The 25,140-nt window shown below is 43.3% G+C and overlaps 2 protein-coding genes across 2 annotated transcripts in view; one reads left to right on the forward strand and one right to left on the reverse strand.

Annotated features, from left to right (window-relative positions):
• The window catches only part of nalcn (sodium leak channel, non-selective), a 151,915-nt gene extending 134,398 nt beyond the window's left edge, over window positions 1-17,517 (forward strand). Inside the window, exons 26-44 of the mRNA XM_083638444.1 lie at window positions 438-605; window positions 1,559-1,663; window positions 2,867-2,973; window positions 3,072-3,192; window positions 3,326-3,424; window positions 3,541-3,634; window positions 8,269-8,375; window positions 8,459-8,533; window positions 8,628-8,747; window positions 9,363-9,431; window positions 9,549-9,697; window positions 10,600-10,693; window positions 10,989-11,121; window positions 13,803-13,918; window positions 14,272-14,429; window positions 15,024-15,174; window positions 15,385-15,534; window positions 15,651-15,756; window positions 16,276-17,517. Coding sequence (XP_083494570.1) covers window positions 438-605; window positions 1,559-1,663; window positions 2,867-2,973; window positions 3,072-3,192; window positions 3,326-3,424; window positions 3,541-3,634; window positions 8,269-8,375; window positions 8,459-8,533; window positions 8,628-8,747; window positions 9,363-9,431; window positions 9,549-9,697; window positions 10,600-10,693; window positions 10,989-11,121; window positions 13,803-13,918; window positions 14,272-14,429; window positions 15,024-15,174; window positions 15,385-15,534; window positions 15,651-15,756; window positions 16,276-16,418 — 2,265 coding nt within the window. The 3' untranslated portion in view covers window positions 16,419-17,517. The remainder of the gene's footprint in view (window positions 1-437; window positions 606-1,558; window positions 1,664-2,866; window positions 2,974-3,071; window positions 3,193-3,325; window positions 3,425-3,540; window positions 3,635-8,268; window positions 8,376-8,458; window positions 8,534-8,627; window positions 8,748-9,362; window positions 9,432-9,548; window positions 9,698-10,599; window positions 10,694-10,988; window positions 11,122-13,802; window positions 13,919-14,271; window positions 14,430-15,023; window positions 15,175-15,384; window positions 15,535-15,650; window positions 15,757-16,275) is intronic.
• A 737-nt stretch (window positions 17,518-18,254) lies between these two features.
• The window catches only part of LOC310777853 (phospholipase D1), a gene marked incomplete at both ends in the record, with an annotated part of 28,438 nt that continues 21,552 nt past the window's right edge, over window positions 18,255-25,140 (reverse strand). Inside the window, 7 exon segments of the mRNA XM_083638203.1 lie at window positions 18,255-18,377; window positions 18,502-18,565; window positions 18,770-18,812; window positions 20,486-20,536; window positions 20,941-20,971; window positions 20,975-21,027; window positions 21,604-21,709. Of these exon segments, the coding sequence (XP_083494329.1) occupies window positions 18,255-18,377; window positions 18,502-18,565; window positions 18,770-18,812; window positions 20,486-20,536; window positions 20,941-20,971; window positions 20,975-21,027; window positions 21,604-21,709 (471 nt within the window).

Raw genomic sequence — 25,140 nt, forward strand, 5'->3', positions numbered from 1 at the left:
AGGTCGCCTGTCCAGTGATCACGCAGCTTGCCGATCACGGATCAATAGCAGGCGGAGCTGCGGCTCTGGGAACTCCCCCCCCCCGTCTCGTTCCGTCTCGCGCGAGCTGCGCAACAACCCCAAGATGGCTACAGGCCACACTAGGTTTCCAAACAGGAGTGCAAAAAACAATGGGGTGGGTACATCCATTTTATTGACAGTCCACGGGCCGAACCAGTGATCCAAAGCCACACATTTATCTCAGCATAGATATCAGCCTGGGACAGCATTTGAAAATGTGACATCCTAGAAAGCAAAACATTTGTATAACCTGTTGGTTACAGGATTACAGCACGTAACTCACAAAATATTTTTTTTGTAAATCTTTGTGCGAATAATCCGTACCGAAATTCGCACTTGGTGTGAAACAGATTTAACTCCCCTCTCTCCCTCTACAGTTGAGTCTGATCTTCCTGTGCTGGCTGCCTCCTAACGTACCTCCTGAGTCTGGGGCTCAGCTGCTGATGATGCTGCGCTGCCTGCGCCCGCTCAGGATCTTCAAACTGGTCCCCCAGATGAGGAAGGTGGTGCGGGAGGTTCTCAAGGGATTCAAGGAGATTTTCCTGGTCAGTGACCATGCACGCACATGCGCACACGCGCACACGCACACACACACACGCATGCAGACACAGACACACACACACACACACACACACACACACACACACACATACACACACACACACACACACACACACACATACACGTAAATTAACTTAACAAATATAAATAGAAGCCAATGTAAATAGTATTACAATTAACTGGGAATTTATTTGCTTTAAAGGGATACGCCAACATTTTGGGATATATTTTGGGAATAGTGAGCTTAGCACTACAATGGTCATTTTTGAAGTAAATCCATAGCCAGAACTAATGTGGCTCAACCCGAGTTATTTCGGTGTTTGCCTGAGGCGCATGCGCTGTGTGCAGTCATCAGTACAGCACATGCCTCCTGAAAAAATGCGCTGTGTGCAGTCATCAGTACAGCTGATTATACAACAGTTATACAACTGTGACATCAATGATGATGTCATAGACAATGTGACATCATTGTGATGTCATCAGTGATGCAAAGTTGAGCAAATGTGTGTATGCCAATAGAGCAGGCGATGCCACGCACCAACTGAGCCCTCGCCCGTGCGGCGGCCGAGCTGCGTATGCGAGGTGCAGGGCGGAGGAATCGTGTCTAGTATGGCAAATAGGCGAATCTCCCAAAATGTTGGCGTATCCCTTTAACAGGTTTTATTACATGTTCAACCCATTTAGAGACATTTCAGTACATTTTGAGAAGTTATTACATTATCTGACAGTTACATTACATCACACAGTATGACTCTTCTCCTTCATGGCAGACTACTGCAGTGACTAATTGCCGACTCTCTGGGTGTGATTAGGATTCAGTTAGCTGAGGTCTAACTGCACATCCAGGCTGTCTGGATCCTTAGCTTATCACAGTGTGGGAAAGCCCTGTCTGCTTTAAACTCTTGATTGATTGGTTGATTGATTGATTCTCCTCCAGGTTTCCATTCTGCTCCTCACACTGTTGCTGGTGTTTGCAAGCTTCGGGGTTCAACTGTTTGCCGGAAAGCTTGCCAAGTGCAATGACCCCCATATCCTCAGACGGGTACAGTATGAACCATGACCTACCCAAAATCCTCTTTGGAAAGGCTCTTTATAGTGCCATGCTTGAATGGTTCAACATTGGACCTTTTGGTGCTTTAAATAACTCTTAAAATGCATGATGAGATGTTGCAAACCAGCAGTATTAAATTAATACATGATAGAAATGTCATATTTACACGACAGGGCTATAGATTAGATGATGTGCATACATTTGCATATTAATGAGGAAAAACAGATTCTCTTGAAGCTTAATGTTAATGTGTTATGTGATGATAAGTATGTTGACATAAAGGATATTTGCCAATTACCATAACTAATGGCACCATTAGCATAACTGGTTATGTGTAATATATCATAGTGATTATACATGATTAAACCAGCTCAGTGGCCTTGTGGTTTGAGTGTCCGCCCTGAGACTGGGAGGTTGTGAGTTCGATCCCCGGCCGAGTCATACCAAAGACTATACAAATGGGACCCATTGCCTCCCTGCTTGGCACTCAGCATCAAAGGGTTGGAATTGGGGGGTTAGATCACCATATGATTCCCGAGCGCGGCACTGCTGCCCCTCACTGCTCCCCCAGGGGATGGGTCAAATGCGGAGAACAAATTTTGCACATTCAGGTGTGTGACAATCAGTGGGACTTTACCTTTACCTTTACATGTAGCGAGATTTCATTCAGGCAACTCAATTGCCTGTTGTTGCTCCTTTGAGACATTCTGTTTCTGTGCACCTGAACGCAACATGCAACATACCCGCTGAATAAGTGTCCAAATGTTCATGTCATTCTGGTCAATACTCCACTTCTGTTATAGCATTTCAGTCTGGAATATGGAATATCTTTCAATAATCTATGATTTAGCTGCTAAATTGTCAAATACCGCCGTCTGCTTGCTACCCAGGCACTTATGTATGTACTAACTTATGTACCTATGTACCTATCTAACTATCCGGTGTGCACAACATTGTCAGACTAAACGCTGGCTGACACCCCAAAAACCTACAATCCGCCACAGAAAAATGTATATTGTTTGTTTATTAACTGGCCCCTGGCCTTCTGTCATTTCACGAAAGTGGCCGCCGGGCAAAGCAAGTTGAGTATCTCTGCCCTAGACCTTGAACAACCCTCCCTTTTCTCTATGTAGTGCTTGTGCCAATGCTAGCTTCCTTATGTGTCTCATTGTGAAAATGTGTGGTTGCTTGCAGGACGAGTGTCACGGTATATTCAGAATAAATGTCAGCGTTTCTAAAAACCTCAACCTGAAACTGAGAGCTCATGAGAAGAAGCCAGGTTTCTGGGTTCCGAGAGTCTGGTACGTCTGCTTTTGAAAAGTCTGTGTTTTCTTACAGCTTGATTTCTGATTTGTTTCGACAGCAAATGATTTATATTTTCATTCTGTCTGTTTCCCAGGGCCAACCCTCGTAATTTTAACTTTGACAATGTGGGAAACGCCATGCTGGCTCTGTTTGAAGTGCTGTCACTGAAAGGCTGGGTGGAGGTCCGAGATGTCATTATTCACCGCGTTGGACCGGTACCGCACTTGATCCTACCTCCCCACTCCTTCCACCAATCAATCTGCCCCCATTACTGACTTCTGCAAGCCAGTGTGACTGTTACTCAAGTCAGTAAACAGTGAACATGTGTATGTATATCTGTGCCTGCAGATCCACGGCATCTACATCCATGTGTTTGTGTTCCTGGGGTGTATGATCGGCCTCACTCTGTTTGTGGGCGTTGTCATTGCAAACTTCAACGAGAACAAGGTAAGAAGCCTCACAGATCTCTGGCTCTCTCTCTATCGCCCGTCTGTGGGCTACAAATCCTTTACAGGATGACAGCAGTGTTGTGGTCTAGCGTGTGTCCTGTCTCCCGACACTAGGGCACCGCTCTGCTGACCGTTGACCAGAGGAGATGGGAGGATCTGAAGAGCCGCTTGAAGATAGCTCAACCTCTGCACCTGCCCCCGCGCCCAGGTACTTCTATAGATTAGCCTTTTCCACAGCAGCCATTTTATGTCTCAAAGGCAGGAAGTAACACAGGTGCAAGCAAAACATTAATGAGGGCCCTGGCACTAAGACACCTAAATGGATTGGAAGTTGGAAACCCTCATTAGTGTTTTGTTGCACCTGTGTTACTTCCTGCCTTTGAGACACAAAATGCCTGCTTTGGAAAATGCTCATCCATCTGCATCTGCGGATTGTTAAAGGGACAGTTCTCCCAAAAATCTAAAGTACTATTTGGCCAAACTACACCTGCTAGCTGCTAGAAAAGAAAATAGTTCATCCATGAAACTGCTCACAACATGGTCTGTGGATCTTGAGTAACCGGGTCATGATTTCTGGAAAGAGACATTGCTGTTGATTTTTTCAAATGTATTCCATTGTATTCGAAAGAAGGTTGACATATTTATGTCCTATACTGTATCTCCCAAACTCTGCAACTCACACCAAAACAATCTACATGGATAAATAGCACTACAGGTAAGATGAAAAAGATGTATTTTTGATTATGGGGTGAACTCTCCCTTTAAGCAGCACCTGTGTGATTAAACCCTATTTATTCAGGCCCTGTTTTTCCATTGACGAGCGATGCTGGAGGGATTCGTCATCCACCCGCGGTGTGTTGATCATGATAGTGGCAGTAATGAGAAAACTCTGAATAGGAAGACCGGTGATGACTTTGACTACTCAGACACTTAATCATGCCTGCCACTGAAAGTTTACTGACAGAGTTTATTGAGTTTCCACACCGCACTGGAAGTAAACTACTGTCCATATCTACATTCAGTCACTTCTTATTGGAAGCAGACGGAGTAACCTAACAAATGGTCTTTGCTGAGGCTACGTTCATTTAATACACCAGCAAACTCCCTGTGTTCCTATCAATCACGTTTCAACATGGGGATACGTTTGCACAGTTCCTTCTCCATCTGCGATTGCAGCAGTGAGAATACTGTAGATGTGTGGACGAATAGCTTCCGCCACACTGCCTGTTCCTACAGCTCATTCCCAAACAGGAAATCAATGGCTTTAGTTTTAGCCAGAAGTTCTGCTGACACCAGCGGTATCAGCCCCGACTCTGATCCACATCCAAAGGCCCTCTGCGCTGGTGCCACTCACTTACTACTGACAGACTGTAACAGCAACGAGCTGGCTGAAACTCGCATGGCCTTACTCCAAGTGCTTGCAAGAAGTGACCCGAAGGTCAGCTGTCAGACATAATCAATTCCAGATATGTGCTGTTGCTAAATTTACATTTGATACATATTAGATATTACATCTTCATCTCATCTCATGTGAACTGTTCATATCTCTCAGGTCTAGGTAGAATCTTGTCTAGACATACAATATGAGCTCTATAAATGACAATGTTATTGCAATATTATTGCTTGCTGTAAAAACTCACAAGTGTGTGTGGCCAGGCAGGTTGTTCATCATGGAGAATCCCCTTCGGTAAGGATAAGAATAACCAGGACAAGACAAGCTAGTCATCATGACTTTATGGACCAAATACACTTGAGAAGCGTGCTGTTCCTCATGACCTCGTCTATCGAATAAAACCTTTGCTTTATAATCTAAAAAGACAGGAAGTCACAGGAAACACTACTCGAGTATATTACTGTAATCAAGTGAAAACTACTGTATAGCTTAGTGCTAGTCACATGCTTGTCAGTTGAGAGCATCTTGGTAAACAATTGAACATTTTCTATAATAACTAACACTGCTATTTTTGACTGCTGACTATCCCTATGTATTTAAAAGGCAGAAAACAAAGACCATGTTGTTATCCTATTGGAGTGCTTACCCTCATTGGACAAATGTGCTTACAGTACAATCCACAAACATTTGTACTCATTTACAATTACTGATTAGGAATGGGAACACAAGTAGCCAATCCCAAAGAGTCTCTCTACATAAAACTACTCATGACTCCCTACATCAGGTACTTGTAATAACAATTAATACTTACATGGAATAATTGTTCTTTTTAACATGAGATCTTAAGGAAAGGCAATATTACCAAAACACATTTACACATACAATCCAATGTTACAGTAAACATTACAATCTTAAATTACACCATGAAAGTGACTCCTCTACATAAAGAAATGTATATGAAGCTTGCACATACATAATGTATCACTTGTAGCACACTGGCGTAGCAGTGCCGGCGCCAGGATGAAATGACTGAGGGGGCTGTTATAACTGGCGAGGGGGCTGATTTTTTTTTTTTTTTACAATTTTTTTTTTTTTTTTTTTTATATGATATTTTTATATCGTAAAACATAGGTTATATACCCGCTATTCCTATTTCTGGACTTTTTAACCATAATAACCTCTGAAAAGCGCAAAAACAACACAAGAAAGACTACTATTCAAAATCAAATAAAACATTTATTTCACAGCAGCAGATTAAGGCATTAATAGAGGTTCAAGGGTTCATAGGTTCAAATTTAATAAATAGCTACATCTCTGACACCTTGTGACAACCAAAGCACAGCAAATAGCGCACAGAGAGATCTGTAGCATTCTCAGTGTCCTCTGACTGCTGCTGCACAAACCATCAGTGTGTTTTTGGCTGCGTCCCCCCGCTGTTATTAACACATTCACTGCCAGCCGTTTTTTCAATACTGTAGGTAGCTTCTGCCAAGTTTTTTTTTTGAGGATTCTGGCTCATCTTTCAAGAGCCGAGGATTCTTTTCTGTTAGGATTTTGTGAACACAAAATATCTCAAAAGAACTAATAGAATGTGTGCTTTCTCTGTCTAAAAGAGTTAGTTTGTAGAGTTAGTAGTTATGTAGGCATTAGCAGTTGAATACAGCATGGTTTCAGCGTCTGAAAATGAAAGGTGAGAAAAATGCCTTTTTGTGAAATTCGATAGAACAGTCACTTTAACCATTTATTTTTGGCATCAATAAGACGTCAGACATCTAAACAATAGTTTTGAACAGTAATTTCCTCCATAACAGCAGGAGACCCCCCTCTCCTTCAAACTCCTCCCTCCGTGTGTGTTCTCCTCCCTCCGTGGCTGCAGCGGGCGGGTGTGTGACAAGCGAGTTTCTGTTGTCTGTGCTGCCTGGCTGCCCCTCGTCGGGCGAGTCTGGATGGGCTCGCTCGTTTCTTGGGGTTTTGGTTGAGAGCTTTGATGAAGCTTTTGCGATTCTGGGCTTTATGCTGCGTGTTTCAAAGTGTGTTGTACCCAGTCTATTTTTGGAACCCCCCTCCGTTGTGCGCCACCGTTGTGCTCCAGCGCGAAAGCGTTTTCGCCTACAGTATGAGAATGGCTTCCTCAAGCTTTTCCCTGCAGTTTTGGCTCGGCTTTCAATAGTCTGGAGAGCACTGTCACCACTTAGTGGGTCGGTGGAATGGGTTGTACACGTTCGGTGTTTTTTTTGACGAGTTGACTCGCCATTGGCAGTCAACCGTTGGTTTCTGCTTGACGAGTTGACTCGCCAATGGCAGTGAACGTGTTAACGTCATTGTTTTTCGGCTGCATCATCTTCATCATCGTCTGTCTCTCCACTGTCCACCACCAAGTGTTCACACCCAAAGCGCTTTTTTCAGTCAGAACGCTATGAAAATCATGTTGAGAGCGCTTCCATTGTGCACAAAACACAGCACACGGAGTGTTTTTTTGTGCTACGTTTGTTTTCCCCCTGTAGTCGTGTGCAGTACAGATCAGAACACAACGACCACACGGACGGTGACCAGCTAGTTTTGTCTGTTTGATGTTGTTCACTGTCAACATGAAAGCCAGATTATTGCTAATTCTGGCAGCAACAGAGGTTGAAAATCCCTCGGGAGGAGAAAAGGTACAGTAGGAAGATTGAAAAAGACGATCAGGGCGCTTTTCCTCAATGTTCAACTTTTTTAGCTTAAAAACGCCCACAGCGCTCCTCCAGAAACAACACACGCCACCACTGCTGAAACGCCAGGTGCGTTCATTAAAAGAGGAGCACGTCTAGCGCGTCCTTACATAGAGAATGAATTGCAGAAAGACGTTGGCAGCTCCAAAACGTCTGAATGGCCGACAGGCTGTGCATGACAGCTGATGTGTTTTGCAGACAAACAAACAAACAACTTAATTTTTCCCCCTTCCTGTTTGGGTGTGCCAGCTGCCTGTGTGGGTGGCATTTGCACACCCAGGCGCACCCGTAGCTACGCCATTGTTGTAGCATGGTGGCCACCATGTCACCATCTCGCTGATAATATGTACTGCCCAAGTAGTCAATCAGCGCCATCTGCAAGTTACTAAGTGTTACTACCACTGGCTCAAGCATGTGAGAGTTGGAGTGATCAAGACGACCATCAGCTGTCCTGAAGATCACTACTCCAATCAGTTCAAATACGCACAGATCGGCTTGATCGAAATCCAACAGTCACCCAACATTTGAACATGCAGAATCAGATGCGTGTCAGCACTGCTGCCAAGTATAAAAAGCTGATTATAAAAAACAATAAAAACAATTTGATCCTTAAACTGGCTCTCCCCTTCCTAATTGCCTGAGACGGTTGGCATAATTTGTGCATAATCTCCATAGGGACTGGTTGGTTGTGCTGCTGTGCAGGTTTCAGTAAATCTCTGGTTTGCTATTTTTCACTGACAGAGATTGGGGGTTTCCGGGCCAAGATGTATGACATCACCCAGCACCCTTTCTTCAAACGGGGCATCGCTGTGCTGGTATTGGCCCAGTCAGTGCTGCTGTCAGTCAAGGTAAACCCTCAGCAAATGCATCACAATTCACTGAGTGTTTGGTAAAGTGTTTGTACATGTTTGTATTTATGTGTTTTCTCCAGTGGGACGTAGACGATCCAGTGACGGTCCCCCTCGCCACCATGTCAGTAGTGTTCACCTTTATCTTTGTGCTGGAGGTGAGCTTGTTTTCCCTGTCTCTATTCGGGAACCAAACTTTTTCAAGGTTCGCTTTAGGTTTCTTTATGTTACTTGTTGCCTTTGTTTACTCAGGTGACCATGAAGCTGATAGCCATGTCTCCAGCGGGTTACTGGCAGAGCCGGCGCAATCGCTATGACCTGCTGGTCACCGTACTGGGGGTCATCTGGATCATCCTGCACTTTGCCTTACTGGTTAGACGACTCTCGCTCTCTGTCACACACACACACACACACACACACACACAAAAAACGATTTTCAGACGGCAGCCCGTCTTTATTGTCACACAACACACTACAACACATGCACGGAGGGCCACAACACACACATGCTGACGGTGGCCGGTGAAATTTGTCCTCTGCATTTAACCCATCCTGGCTTTGTCCTTTCCTCCTGGGGCAGGCCAGGAGCAGTGGTCGCTTTCTCGTACAGCGCCCGGGGACTGACTTCGAATGTTGTCGTCACTGGTCAGATGACGTTGACGATCTGATCTTCTGCATGTTTTTAGTGGGGGGGGTTATATACGGAGGAACCCCCCTGGGGGAGCACGGGGAGAACATGCAAACTCCACACAGACAGAAAGGCCCTTACGACGAGATACCCCACCTGGGCAGTAGGCACTGAAGATATGGGGGGGAACACAACCACAGCGCCCACAGTGTCCCAGGCGAGAATCGAACTCAGGACCTTCTGACTGCGAGGCGACAGCTCTACCACTGAGCTACAGCTATGAGAATACTGACTCAACGTTACGAGAATGTTATACTTTCCCAAATCCAATGAAGATTAACATGTAATTTCCCCCCTAGAATACATACACCTACATGATGGGCACATGTGTGATTGTCTTCAGATTCTTCACTATCTGTGGGAAGCATGTGAGTATGTCTCCACAAACACATGCTCAGTACATGTGTGTATTTTTCCATGAGATCATGTGTATTTTAACACAAATATGTGCTTCTGGGTGTGTGTTGTGGCCTACATGTACATAGGTAACATTGAAGATGCTGCTGTTGACTGTGGTGGTCAGCATGTACAAAAGCTTCTTCATCATCGTGGGCATGTTCCTCCTCCTCCTCTGCTATGCATTTGCTGGTGTTGTTCTCTTTGGAACCGTCAAATATGGAGAGAACATCAACCGGTAAGGATTGCATTTACTGTTTATCTATTATGTAGCTTGGCTGCACAGTGGGTCAGTGGTTAGCACTAGGGATGTCCCGATCCGATCACGTGATCGGAGATCGGGGCCGATCACGTGATTTTTAGAAGATCGGAATCACGTGAAACTAGATGAATGACTTCAAAACCATAATCTAGTTTGACAGTTATTGAGAGTTGATTTGAGTTAATGAGTTATTAATTTGAGTTATTGTGGACCAGTGATGTCACTGGTCCACTCTTTAACACTCAATAACTGTCAAATTAAATGACAGACTTCAAAACAGTTTACAGTTTTCTGATATACTACTGATGTTCTAATGATACAAAGCTGGTTGAAAATGGGCGGAGTGTTCCTTTAAGGGTCAACTTGATTGCAGTTTTTTCTTTTCTTTTTTCTTAATGCATTGCCGAAAGATCGGATCGGGAAAAATCGGTATCGGCAGATACTCAAAATCACATGATCGGGATCGGATCGGGAGCAAAAAAAATGTGTTCGGGACATCCCTAGTTAGCACTGTTGCCTCACAACAAGAAGGTTGTGGGTTTGAATCTCCACCCCGGTCCTTTCTGTGTGGAGTTTGCATGTTCTCCCTGTGTTTGCTGCAGGGGTTTCCTCCCACAGTCTAAAGATATGCTGTGTTTGTGTATATTTGCAATATATACAGTATAATCTAGTAAAATGTATATTATGTATTTACCCTATGTGTACCCTATATGTGTGTGTAGATATATAATGTAGTATACTGTGATGATGCTATGTAAAGCCCTTTGAAACATGCTTGTGTGATAAGGGACTATACACATAACTGAACTGAACATGGCTCCCCACACAGCTTCATGGAATTGCCTGACTCTGTGTGTGTATGTCTCTCCTAATGGCAGGCATGCCAACTTCTCCACAGCGGGCAAGGCAATCGCTGTCCTCTTCCGTATTGTCACGGGGGAAGATTGGAATAAAATCATGCATGACTGCATGGTAAGACAGCACACGCTCACATCCACTGTAACAACATCCACATGGCCAAAGGAGTAGACCGTCATTTCCCTATCCGGGAAAATATAGAATTTATATGGCGTTCAGTGTTTAATATCACATTTTATGGTACATTTGGCATGTTTTATGTGGTACATTTTATAGTGGAGGCTCTTGCTAGGATTTAATGAACGCTATTATCAATCTGTGTGTCAACCTAGATTTTTAATGGGCCGAGTTGTATTGCAGAGACTCATATGTCAATGTGAGATGTGTTTTTGGTTGTCTCCTTCCCCAGGTGCAGGCCCCATTCTGTACCCCGGATAAACACCGCTACTGGGAAACTGATTGTGGCAACTATGCCGGAGCCCTCATCTACTTCTGCTCTTTCTATGTCATCATAGCGTACATCATGCTCAACTTACTCGTGGGTCAGTATCGTGCGTGTGTATAATGTGTACATGCGTGAAAGCCAGTCAAATGGAGAACAATATCCTGTCTCTTCAGCGAGGCCTATATTTCATTTCCTGCCATATGTGACGCAAGCCTGAGGAGCTCATAAAGCACAATAAGCCTTGTCATCTCTCCCAGGACGCAGTTCAACACTGTTGTTACGGCTTATCATCGACATAATGATCAGACTCCTCCATGCAGAAATGATTACCTCTCTCTCCCACCAAAGGGGGAGAGAGTCCAAGAGGAATGGAGAGGTCATGTGCAGAATCAAAATGAGCATCAGATTTGGATGTGAGCCAAGGTGATCTCTTTCTGTCTTTTTGAATATGATCTACAGTGTGTGTATTCTCCTGGGGCCTGTACGAAGCAAGTTCAACAAAGTCTCTTTAAGTTAGCCGGCTTCACTAAACCCAACATTGGCAATTCAAATAACCGGTCCTATGTAGCTGGTTATCAACTGGCTCTGTCAACATAGGATTTACCTATCCAGCTCTGAGCGCATGAAAGAAGTGATCCAACAAATAGCCAATCCAATGCAACATGGACAGATCCAGATAAGATGAAACTATTGATGTTGAAATTATATTTTTGCACAGCAAAAGTAATATGATTCAGTAGGGGAAAGGACATAGAACATAAGTACCGTAATTTCCGCACTATAAGCCGCACCGGAGTATAAGCCGCAGCAGCAAAATTGCCTGTTTGTTATATAAGCCGCACCGGACTATAAGCCGCAGGTGTTTTAATGTTTTTTTTTTTTTTTTTTTTAATTGTGTTTTAATGTTTAATTACCATATGTAAGGGTTCATGCACAGAGGGGATTGTCGGGAAAGAGATGGCTGTTTGAGGAAGCTCCCATTTATTAACATTTCAACAAAACAACATAACACAACACCACCTGTGTTTTTTTTTACAGTGCACACAGTGTCCGCGGTGTGGTGAAAAGAGGGCAAGAGAGGAAATTAAAACAGAAGTGGATTTATAGTTAGAAAGAGTGCTAAAAAAGAGAGAATTCCGTTTTGTTTTGTTTTTTCCCCCCGAAAAAATCCATAGATAAGCCGCACCGTTATATAAGCCGCAGGGCCAAAAAACGGGGAAAAAGCCGCGGCTTATAGTCCGAAATTTACGGTACAAAACTATAAAAAAATAAATGCTAGCCAAAAAATAATAAAATAGGTTAATCAAACAATAAAAGCAATTGACAATCTTACTGTATACTATAATTGGAGAGCTGTCTGTTTGGCTGGCTGGAGTTGGCGCACCATTGCTCCGATTGCCTCCAAAATTTGCCAAAACACTTTTCAGAGGTCTGGAATGAATCTGATGCAAAAACAAAAAAGAAGAAAAAAGCCACCCACGGGGCACTCACAGAGCGATTGTTACATCATCAGCATCCCTTCCCTGCTTCCCACTGATGATGATGTCACCGATGTCATTGATGATGATCGAGCGCGTGCAGCACAGGTTTCTAGTAGACCTAATTATAGGATGATATAAACCCTATTAGCCTATTTCCTGCTGACATTTTCAACACTCTGCTCTCAAGAACAAATTGTTATAATGAATAACTGTCAGCATTACAAAACATAACTGCAAAAAGTAAAATGTGTTTCTACTTCCAAGGCTAGAGAGGATTGCTGGAGTAACTGTCCCATTATTAGGACACAGTGGGAATATTTTCCAATGATAAAATAGTTTGTGGACATATTGAGGCTGTAAAAAGATTTTCTATTAATAAAGTCATCTTTCTGTTCTTTGGGGCTGTGGTAATAGAATATGAAATAGCCTACATTGAACGGGAATCCAATTAAAGTCAGTGCAATTAATATATGCAACAGTAACCATTAATAATATGGTAAATTAAAAGTAGTCTACCTGTTATATCTCTGATATAATAAGTTATCATGGAAAACAACGTGATTCTACTGGCCTGTAAACACATCGACCTGCGTACAGCACTTGTTGGTTAATCCAAAAACAGCAGGTTCAGTTTTTTATTGTGATTTTTGTTTGAATGCAATATTTTCCATATAAGTAACATACGTATCCTGTAGGCCTGTAGGAATGGTGACTCCCTGTTTCCAGATAGCTGATTGGTCAGAAGGCGGGAATTTCATACGTTTTGAACCGGTACCCTGAAATCGTGCACATAAGTTACCATGGTGATCTAACGCGGTTAAAAGTGAACCACCTTTGTGAGAACCCAGGTTTAAACCTGAAGTTACCTTGCTAACCCCAAATCCTGCTTCGTAGTACAGGCCCCTGCTTTTATGGACTGTTGCTCTGATCGATGAGGTGAGTATTGAGAGTAGGCAGGACCACATTCACTGTCCCTTGGATTACAGTACGGTACTTAACATTCTGGTTTACAATCAATCAATCCATCATTGTTATATGATCTATTTAGTCACCCAGAACAACATTAGCCTGAGCACTAACTCATGTCAGCTGCTATCATCCTGCCAAATGAGTACTTAGCCCTCCACAAAGCTCAGTTACTGCTGTTCGAAGAACTCACATCAATTTTGATATGAATACAGATCATTTGTGATTCTCAAAATGAAAACAATTTAAACGCTACATACTGTAGGTACTACTGTTTTGTGATAAACAATTTTTTGGTGAATCCTAATACCTGTTCCGTGTGTTGCTGCAGCCATCATCGTGGAGAACTTCTCTCTGTTCTACTCCACTGAGGAGGACCAGCTGCTGAGCTATAATGACCTGAGACACTTCCAGATCATCTGGAACATGGTGGATGACAAACGGGAGGTGAGAGAAGAGGAAGGCAAGGGAGGACGAGGAGGGAGCTGGGGGGAGAGGATGATGGTAGTAAGAGTATGTTAAGAAAAAAGCTATGAGGATGTAGAAAGATAAATGCAGCAGAAGGACTAATGAGAAGGGGAAGAGGGAATGAAAGGTTGGATATTGCCCTACTAATACAACTGCTTGTGTTTCTGCTAAAGGTTGAGCTCTGAACCATCGGGGATCCCACTCATCATCATCTCTCTCATCTCCAGTTCAATAAAGTGATAATTGGGGGACTCTCTTTTGTCCCGGCATCACAGGCTTGAGTCAACTCATCATCTCTTGCCTGCTCCTCACCTCTCTGGCTCTTTTCCCAGGGTGTGATCCCCACCTCCAAGGTGAAGTTCCTGCTGCGTCTGCTTAGAGGCAGACTGGAGGTGGACCTCGACAAGGACAAGTTGCTGTTTAAGCACATGTGCTATGAGATGGAGAGACTGCACAACGGAGCGGACGTCACTTTCCATGACGTGCTTAGGTGACCATTGAACACCACACACACACACACACACACACACACACACACACATGCACACACAGAACAGACAGACCAACAAAGACTTGATTAACAGTGAAAAACTGAAGATGCGGTAGGCAGGTTCTTTACCCGTCTTAGTCTAAATGACAAAGTGGAGCTAAGCCTGTCCCCACTCATTTAGTGTTGATTTGTCCAAATGGAATTGTGGTGTGGGGGAAGGCTCTAAGCACAGGAAGTGGTGTCAGGTATGATCACTGGGGGAAATCTCTGAGCACAGCCAATGACAGATTGAAGCTTAAATGTGAAATTCAAAATTTGCCCTTAGAAAGCTCAACTCACCAAGAAGAAGAAATCATTTTAGGTCCAGGAGAGTGATCTACTGATGTCACATGGCATCATTTCTGGGTTTTGAAGTCATCAAAATTAAAATACAGTATTTCCTCTTGCTGCCGTGTGGGTTGTGTAGTGCAGCTTTAGCTGTGAGTAGACAGTGGTTATGTTTGCCCCTATATGCTTTCATTATGTAGAAGTAGAATTGTGTGTTGCACTAAATCTGCCCTTCTCTTGGCTTTGTGTGTGGGGGTGATCCTACAGTATGCTGTCATACCGCTCGGTGGACATCAGGAAGTCTCTCCAGCTGGAGGAGCTGTTGGCCAGGGAACAGCTGGAATATACCATCGAAGAAGAAGTGGCCAAACAGACCATACGCATGTGGCTCAAGAAGTGCCTCAAACGCATCCGCGCTGTAAGACTCTCAACATGGTGGAAGAAAAACACTTGCACACACACGTTCCCAATGTATTCTACACTGATGATAATGTCCAGACACACAAAAACACACTATGAACAGTACATTTACAGAGTACTCACCACAGGTGAAAATGCAGGCAGAAATACACACACACACACACTCACTCACCCCATGTGTGTGGTGTGTCTCTGTGTGTACTTGTAGAAACAGCAGCAGTCGTGTAGCATCATCCACAGCCTGAGAGAGAGCCAGAAGCAGGAGTACAGCCATTTCCTCAACCCCCCCAGCATAGAGACCACCGTGCCCAGCGAAGACCACAACGCTAACAACCCTGACAAACCCCCACACCTGGAGGTAAGGCCCCGCACACCTGCACACGCACACCTGTGCACACACTCGCAGCGTGATGTACAGCAACACATGGTGTAATCTGCAGGTGTGAGCTTAAGGCTTTTTCTTCTTGGTTTTAGCTGAGTGGCCTCCAGCAGCACATGAGCCCCACCCTGTCAGACAGACAGGACTCCTCAGACCTGGGCCGACCACAGAGGAAGCTGGGACAGTGGCGGCTGCCCGCAGGTCGGTGTGCCTCTCTGGCTGTTGTATCTGCAGTCTGTTCATGGTGCTGGAGACCATTTTGGAGACGGAACATAGCCTGTTGTCGTATGGCTCTGTGCCATGGAAAGCTGCTGCTTTATATGATTTTATGTCTATGGCCGAAATAGGTTTGTTACTGCAATTCTTATTTCCAGTAACAGGCTAGCACGTGACAAAATGCCTCTTGATGGTGAACTGGCAGAAAGTGGACAAGAGAAGACAACAGAAAACATAATAAAAACCGTAATAAAGACACCAGTAAAAGCAATTGATGACAAAAACTTGTGGCAGCACCGACAGAGAAGTTAGTGTAACCATTCTACTGAGAAGCGGTTGCATATGTCCATGTAAATGTTTGTGATAGAGTTTTTGAAGGCCAAGAGATAGATGAAATTGCCCAATGTCCATGTCCACTGTCTTTTGCAGCTGACTGGGAGAAGCAAACTGGAGTGAGGAGTGGCCAAGGGAGGTTTGAACTCTGTTGTCTGTGTGTCTTGCTAGGTCGCGCAAGTGTCAAATCCATCGTGTGCAAGATGAACCCTGTCAACGACGAGGGGTCTTCAGGGTCCGAGGTGAAGAAATGGTGGACCCGTCAGCTGACTGTGGAGAGTGACGAGAGTGGCGACGACCTCATCAACATGTAGGGATGAGTGCAGTGAGTCCTGCAGGCTGTGGGAGAAGAGCCCAGATGCTTGTCAGCAGTAGCTTCTCCTCCTGCCCTCCTCTGATCAATGGATACTACACTGTAGGTGTTTTTCTTTCTTTCTTTCTATCCATGTTTGGAACTGGCCAGGAAGAAGGCTTAGTGAAGGCCATCCATGAAATGCTCCTTGAGCAGCCATTTTGAAATACAGTGACAATTTCACACCTCTGGGATATGTTTTTTTTTTCCTTTGTGATTTTGACACACTTGATTTGTGAAGGTGTTCTATGCAGGCACAGATGGTGTTGAGAAGCAGACGATGTAGTGGAAAGTTATTCTCTACATTGTGGCCAGGAGGGCTAGTTTTATCAGATTCATGAAATGAACTAAGAAGCTGCTACTGTATGTATGTCAACTTTTACCAGGGTTCAGTAAATCAATTGAGCAACTGTAGTATACAGAATTAGTGCAGTAATTATTGTTTAAAGTTCAATGTTAATGGTGTTTCTTCAACTGCTTTAATTTGTCGTGTCCTTTCGTTTCAATGCTTTGTCTCTGTTCTTATTCCATGTTTATTGTGCCAATGATGTCTGTTCAGATCTTCAGTATTTATTATACATAAAATACACATTTTCTTATAGTCACTTTATACTAAATCCAGGTGTCTTGCTCTTAATTACTGTAGAACAAGCAAATGAAAGCAAGGTTTAGATTCATGACTGTGAATGTAATTAAAGGTTATGGGCCATATCTTACGCCCAAGTCTTAGTGAGTCCAAGGGCAACATCTTTGCTAGGTTGCTAGCACTCAAAATATTATTATTGTTTTTTTTTTAAATTACCACTGGGTCACTGAAACACATCCTTTGATGTACTGACCCAGTGGTAATTAAAAGAAAAAAAAGGGAGATTTTCAGTGCTAGAAACTAGCAAAGATTTGCCCTTGCACTCAGACTTGGGCGTAAGATATGGCCCTATATGTTATATCTATCTTGTGTGATTGTGTGGAGTCAAAAATAATATATTTTGTAAATTATATAAATCTTTTTTGCTTTATATAAACTATTCAGTTATTCTAATAAAGGCCTACACTGTTTAGGCATCTATGAGCAAAATAAATGTGTGCATTTTTCAGGGGGGTTTAGAATGTTTTGGAGTTTACATGATATACTTATAATATTAGGGAAGCATGATATATCCGCAATCATATCGGTATCGGCTGATGTTAGTCCTTTTTTTCGATTATTTTTCTTGGCATTTTGCCTTTATTGATGCGGCAGGGAGTGGGGGTGGGGAGAGAGAGGGGGGATGATGTGGCAAGGGACCACGGGTCGGATTCGAACCCGGGTCACCCGCGCGAAGGACTAAGCCTTTGCGGTACGCGCTCTACCAGTTGAGCGACCGGGACCCCCTGTAAAAATATATATATATATATCGGCATCGGTCCGATGTTGCATTGTTAATATCGGTTATCGGTATTCGCCAAAATGTTCACATTGAGAAGAAACAATGCAGTACATCTATGATATATGGGCTTTTCCAAATGTTTTGGAAATAAAGAAATAACCATTACTTTTTAAAATTCACAGTGTTTACATGTGTTTTTCAGTATGTACAAAATTTGATTACTATACCGATCATATCGACATCGGAAAAATATTGGTTATTGGCCATAACAGCAACGTTATATCGGTTATCGGTATCAGCCAAAATTTTCATATTGGTAGCCTACATCCCTACCTATACACTGACAGAATAAAAAAAAATAGCGAAATTCATTAGCATTGCAAAACACGGTCATCTGACAAATAGCAAAACAGTGAGGGAGTGAACAATGTTTAAACCAGGAAGCCCCGCACCTTACAGAGTTCCTCACTTGCCAATAGCAGGTCCTCGTGGGCCAGGCACAGGAACGACACGTATTCCCTTAGGATCTTAAAACTGCATCCGTGGGCAGACACCTGAACATGGCCAGGAGGCGTGCACACAAAATACACATCTGACAACTTTAACTGAAGGAAGACGGTACTGTGGGGACAGATCATAGATTATATTCGAATAGTTCATCTACTCACTCGGTTGTACACTGGCATTCCTGGCAGCAGTCACCATCCACACTTCCTTATAGAAATGGTCACTGAACGGGTCACTGAGCAATCGTATCAATTATCGGATAAAGTTTTTCCCTGTAGTCATTTTACTACATGTTGATTCTGCACTCTTTGTGCTGTCCTACCTGAAACACACCACCCTGACCCTGAGCGACAGGGCAAACTTCCCAGCTGGGTAGATCTCTCCATCCATGACCGCGGTGACCATCTCCGTGCCCGCCTCCACCGTTGCCGCGTCTCACTCATGCTTTCCCAGCATTCTCCTGTCGTTGATGTTGGCTGAGCCTGGGAGCAGCCGGACACAAAAGTCTTACAGTCTTAAAATTTCTTATAAAGTATGTATGTTTTGCTTCCACTGTGAATTAAAGGGCAATACTGTTAAATTGTAACACAATACAGTCAATGCCCTTTCTTACAGAAATAAAGCTCTCTCCCCCCTCCCCCCCCCCCTTCATCATGAGGTGTTTTACAGAGTAATTCCATTTATGAGGGATTTAATCACCTTTCAGAGGAAAATGAGACAGGATTCGACTAACGAAGGAAGTAATTGAGTGGACAGATGCTGTTTAACGGTTCCCCTAGCACACATCTGCTCATATCGCCCCCTCACTGCAGTCTCTTTGCCTCCACTACACTGGATTACACTGCCATCTCCTGGACATGCTGAGCTTCCCTGATGAGCCAATGCTGAGACGTCATTCTCTTGTTGGTACTGTGTTAGTCCTGTGTTCACACTCAGTAACTGCAGTTCAGAATATTTAGATGCAGAGCCTGGTCTTTTTCCCCATTAGTCTATTTCTCTGAAATGATAGCACATCTTTCAGCTAGCTTGGCAACATATGAAATCTATTTTTTAAACTGCATTATATATATTTATAAAACTGCTCTCTCAAATCAAGCAATCTGATTGGCTCACAGCTGTGGTATATTTAGTATTTAGTATATTTGTAAATATACAGTTAGAGCCACTCACTGCCCTGAACACTGAACTTTATTCAGCCTCATTTCTTCCTCTCATTATGGGAGAGTTGATCCAGACCTTTGAAGCCACGCCCAGTCCACAGTTGTGAATTTGGCTCTTCTTTGGGGAGTGGCAATGAGTTTATGAATTGACGATGCAGTTTGAATATCAGGCTACTGCTAGACCCTTCTCGCATTTTGAGAGCATCTTGCTTCCTTAATGTAATGTGTTTCCTGTAGAAACAGGATATTACAGCAGGATAACGTGGGGCGGGATAATTCAAAAGTGTAAACTGACACGTCAGTGTCAGTTGGGGAGAGAAACAATTTAATTTGATCACTAAAAAAAATCTGTGATGGTGTTTTTATGTACACACACACACAATACTATGTGACTAATGTGTGCGTTTCTTTGGCTGTGTTCATGATCAAGTTTTGTTCTTTCCATCTCCACATTATGTGTAAAATATATTTACACTGCCACGTTCCTTATCTTTCTCTCCTTTAGATGCATTCCTTGTCCTGGTGTGTGACCCTCTTGTCTCTATTTTGCAGCACTGCGATGATGACACTGACTGTCATCTACTCTGAGCATCTCGCTGTGGATGTAGATGAGCTCAGTGGCCAGCCGGCCATCGAGGTACACACACACACACACAGTCATATCAGTTGTACCAGCTCCTTTCATTTCCTTGTGTTCCTCTCTATGTTGTATTTCTTTCTGGTTAATTCATGGGACAATTGGTCTGGGTTAGATTTGAGCTAATTGACTAATGTACGTACTCACTTCAATACTGCTCGCTGCAGCCAGTACATTATCCCTTAACAAGGGCCCTCGTTAGCCACAGAATTAGCCCATTAAAGGAGACAGGGTCTTCATTTGTCAGTTCAAAAGCCCAAGTTTCACAGTTGAGGGAGTGTGTATGAGGCTGGCCAGATAATGAATGTGAGAGCAGGAAGAGAGTACAGAATCAGTTGCCTGTGGGACGTCCACTTACTCACACATTTCAGTCTCTGGAGGATTGAGTGCTCCCCTGTCACACATGGTCCTGTAGGGAAACAGAGTCACATGGTCCTGTAGGGAAACAGTGTGACATCAGCTTTCTTGTCTTGCACTCGCCAATCATCTGTCTTTAGTTTGTCATTTCTCCCTCTTTCTTCTCCCTGATCATCCCCTCTTCAGCTCCACTTAGCTCAGAACTAGCTCATCAAAGGCCCTTTTCTCTCTCTTCTCATTTTCGCCCTGCATGGTAGAACGTTTTTTTTTTGGTGTCATTTAATTGCCTCTACATCGCCATGGCTCTTACAGGGCCTGTTGTTTTTACCCTCCATTGTAATTTGCCCATCCCCCCCTTCTGCGTGTCCATTGCTTATTTAGGGCCTAATTGAGGTACTTTGGCAATTAAGGAAGTCTTTGAGAGCAGAGAGTGAGTGTGTGAGAGTGGAGATCAGCTGTAATTAAAGTACATGATGGCTTTGATGGTTTATTGACCCCCTCCTGGTAAGATGTTGCCTTCAAACCCTGGCAGCAGCTGCTCTTCTGCCTACAGCACACATACACACATTAATGCAGATATTGTATGGCACGGCAGACAGACCCATGCAGAGGCTCTTATATGAAACACATATTCTTGCCTGTGGCACACACACACTGCACCCTCACAATGCACTCCTACCTGTACTGTATGCTCATAGGATTATCTCTGTCTGTACATCCCATTCCCCAATGCAGATGGTTCTGTCTGCACTGCTAATGAAGAACTGGTTGTGGAGTGGAGGAGTGTTGAGGACCTGGCCTCCTTCAGAAACTAAATCTAGTCTAAATAGTCTAAATACACAGGGTGTTACGCAGAGAGAATGTAGCCCTTGAGAAAAACAGCATCTTCTCTCACCTCAATGTACAGATGCAGCAGCAATCTTCCATTGGCGTCTGGGCCATTCAGCTGCCAGCCAAGATCCTTGGCAGATTAAACAAAGATAAAACAGAAACTTAATATACTTAAACTAACACAACATAACATAAACCAATTCAACCTCTTAATAAACAGTATAGATATCATTAGTTTCCCTAAACTTATGGTGTAACAAAGTTCAGTGCTTTGGTAAGAGATGCCACTGTAATAGTATATGAATGTGTTGTGGATGGCAGAGACACAGGCTAGGTGGATGGATTCCTTATCGACCTTTGATCCAATCGACCACTGGCCGACTGATCTCAGCTCCTACAGTATCACAAGAGCAAAAAAAAAAGGGTATTCACTCAATGAGATAAGCAATTAAAAAGGAAACACACATAACAATTAAAATATACTGCTCAAAATCGAATAAAATCCAATCCAAATAAAATACAATGAAATAAATCAAATCAATAAGATGATAAGAACTCAAATTAAATTAAATAATCTAAACCCACCTTCTGTTTCTCCAGATCCAGCTCTTTACTGATGATTTGAATGAGGTGTAGGGGTTTATAGACTTAAGGTCTGCTGTTAAAGTGTTCCAAAGTATTGCTGCTGAATATTTATTTATTTATTTATTTATTCGTTTATTGAGCAGGGACAAATGCATAGAACATTATTTCATATGACCTACAAAAGAGATGTCATGCATACAGGTTTCTAGCCAAGGCTAATTTGCAACCCCTGTCCCTGGTTAGGCCTTTACTATTAAAACAAAAGTTCAAGAGAAAAATTAAAACAGTACCAAAATGTTAAAAACGAACCATATAAAACAGAACAAAATAAAGACAAAAACAAAAAGCAAAAACACAAAACAAATAAGGACAGAAAACTAAAATAGTACAATACTAAAAGTCAATATTGAAATGAGTATTGACTAATGCATCTTTTGCACCTAGCTGGGACTATGTCAGTAGGGCTCCGGAGACAGAGAGAGACTTGGGCAACAGACAAATACTGTAGAAGAGACTTGATTACAAACCACTCAGAGAAGTTTGCTAATTACGGAGCAGAATGGCGGCATCACATAGCATTGTCACATTATTTAACCAGCAATAGGAGACTAAAAGTCACCAGGCTACATACAGCATGTGCCTTAACAGTACGACTGATTAGAGTCAATATGGGGTGAAGCAGGGTCAAGTCTTTTCTCTCACTACCAGACAGTCCCTACCAGACACTATTGAGATTGTCAGTCTGCACTCTGTTGGAGGGACATGGGCAGATGTTAAAGCAGGCTCTGCCTCAAAAAAAGCACATTGTTCCTCAGGGCCAATCAACTGTCTCCAATGTCTTCCATTCCAAAAGAAACACAAAATAATCTAGCTAGCATGTTCACTTGTACAGTAGTGACAGTAAGTCATTCGTCCTTTTTATACACTAGGCATCTCACGCTTGATTCCTAGGCTCGCCCGCTGCGCGGCCTCGCCCGCCCTACAGCTCGCATACGCAGCTCGGCGTCGCCCACAGCTCAGCTGCTGCGTGGCCTTGCCTGCCCTATTGGCACGCGTGCAATGTCTCCCTCTCTCTCCCTCAGTCTTTCTCCCCCTCTCTCTCTCTCCCTCAGTCTCTCCCCCCTCTCCCTTAGTCTCTCCCTCTCCCTCTCCCTCAGTCTCTCTCCTCTCTCTCGTGTGTGTGTGTGTGTGTGTGTGTGTGTGTGTCACTGATGACCATCAGGGGTGTCACAATGATGTCACAATGCCTATGTATGACATCACTGATGACATAAGTCAGTGATGTCATCAGTGACATCATCACTGAACTATAGCCTTGTGTGTGAGTGAATTTATGACATCACTGATGATGTCATCAGTGACATCATCACTGAACTATAGCCGTGTGTGTGTGTGTGTGTGTGTGTGTGTGTGTGTGTGTGTGTGTGTGTGTGTGTGTGTGTGTGTGTGTGTGTGTGAGAGAGTGAATTAATGATATCACTGATGATGTCATCAGTAGAATTTATGACATCACTGATGAGGTCATCAGTGGGACAGACAGAGAAACAGACAGACAGAGCCCTAGCTCCCATTTATATACTGGTGATGATTGATTGATAGATAGATAGATAGATAGATAGATAGATAGATAGATAGATAGATAAAGACACAATGAAGTGTGAAGTGATGTTCGAATGAAGACTATTATTCTGTGTTCATTATTTTAATCCAGATCGCTGTTCATTTTGAATCTTTGATATAACGCCCCCCCTCCACACATCCTTAGCCTCATAAATAAGGTGGTGGCGGTGCAAATTAGCCGCCTGTATCTCTTGTCAACATCCACCCCAGGTCCAAGCCTGATCTTGTCCCCGTGTTTTGAAACAGATGGCTACTACTACAATAAAAAGTAGCAAATTATTTTAGCAGCAGGCGGCTAAAGCAATTAACAACTGACATAATGTGTTGATTACAATCCAGTCTCTATGAAGAGAGAAAAAGTCAAATTTTCCACTCAGTCAGTTGGCGTACGTCCGAGAGAGACACCTCTCAGTACAGTGACCTTGACCGTACCACAGCTGGCGCTCACCCACAGACCAAAATAAAATCTGCAGCCTAATTCATGTAGGTGTAGGCCTACAGTGCAGTAACAGGCTCCGCCTTTCTATTTTACAACAAGATATGAAAAATGCAACGAAACTTTTTTGGGATGTGTTGTGCTGCCACTGAGAGTTCTACAAGAAATTACAAGTTGAGACTTCTTCTTTTTCTGCTGCCCTATATCGAGTACAGTAGTATACTGTCGGTCAGATTATTCACATACAAAAATGCAAGAATTTCACCTCAATTCAAGCTCAAATTCAAGCTGAATCCCACACAAACTGAAGCTCGCATACAGTATTTAGCTTTCATCAGGGGTTATCTCTCTGCACCCTGATCTCCAAATCTCATCTGGGATTGGCTTTTTTTCTTCCTAATTAGCACAAACATCTACTTTCCCCTAAAACCGACACTAAAATGCCTGTTTCTTGCTTCACTTCTCCAGATTTCTTTATTTTCACTTTCCGTTTTCTCTTTCCTTGCCTTTGACACCGTGGTTCTTTTGTGAAAGTGATGATTGCGGAAACTGATTCTCAGGCATTGTTACCATCAGCAGCAGCAATCAATTGCCACCCTATTGACCACTGAGCACCTTTGAGCTAGAAATTCTCTTTTTCACTCTAGGTGTAGGTCCTACAGTAATCAGAGCCATTCATCTGGCTATGGGTCCCTAATTCCCCTGCTCTACACCTGGCTTTGGCTTCTTTGCTCACTGGGAGGCAGGCTTTGTCTGATCTGGAGCCAAGAGTGGAATATGAACAGCATATTCATACAGGCTCAAACCAATTCAATTACCCACCAATCAAAGTAGAAAGGCCTGTAATTGCAGTGAAAGGGGAACAGTGAGAGCCTCCGCTTCAATCCAAGCATGGATCCCATTATTAACAATGCCGACCTGCAGGGGGTGCTAAGCTCAAACTAATATGTCACTCCAGAGAGTAATCGTTGGAGAGCGTTTTTTGACTGACACACTTTTGACTGTGACTACAGCACTCAGGGAGACATCTATTTGATGATGTCATGTTTTAGCTGTGCTTAATTGAAGAGGCAATGTATTCAGAGGGCAAAGTGAATTAGGTATTACTATTTCTGAGGTACTCGTAATATCAGAATCAACAGCAGTGTATAAGAAAGATGGCGCCATATCCGTTAAAATATTCA

Source organism: Poromitra crassiceps, assembly GCF_964638095.1.
Source record: "Poromitra crassiceps genome assembly, chromosome: 6".
NCBI classification, from domain to species: Eukaryota; Metazoa; Chordata; class Actinopteri; order Beryciformes; family Melamphaidae; genus Poromitra; species Poromitra crassiceps.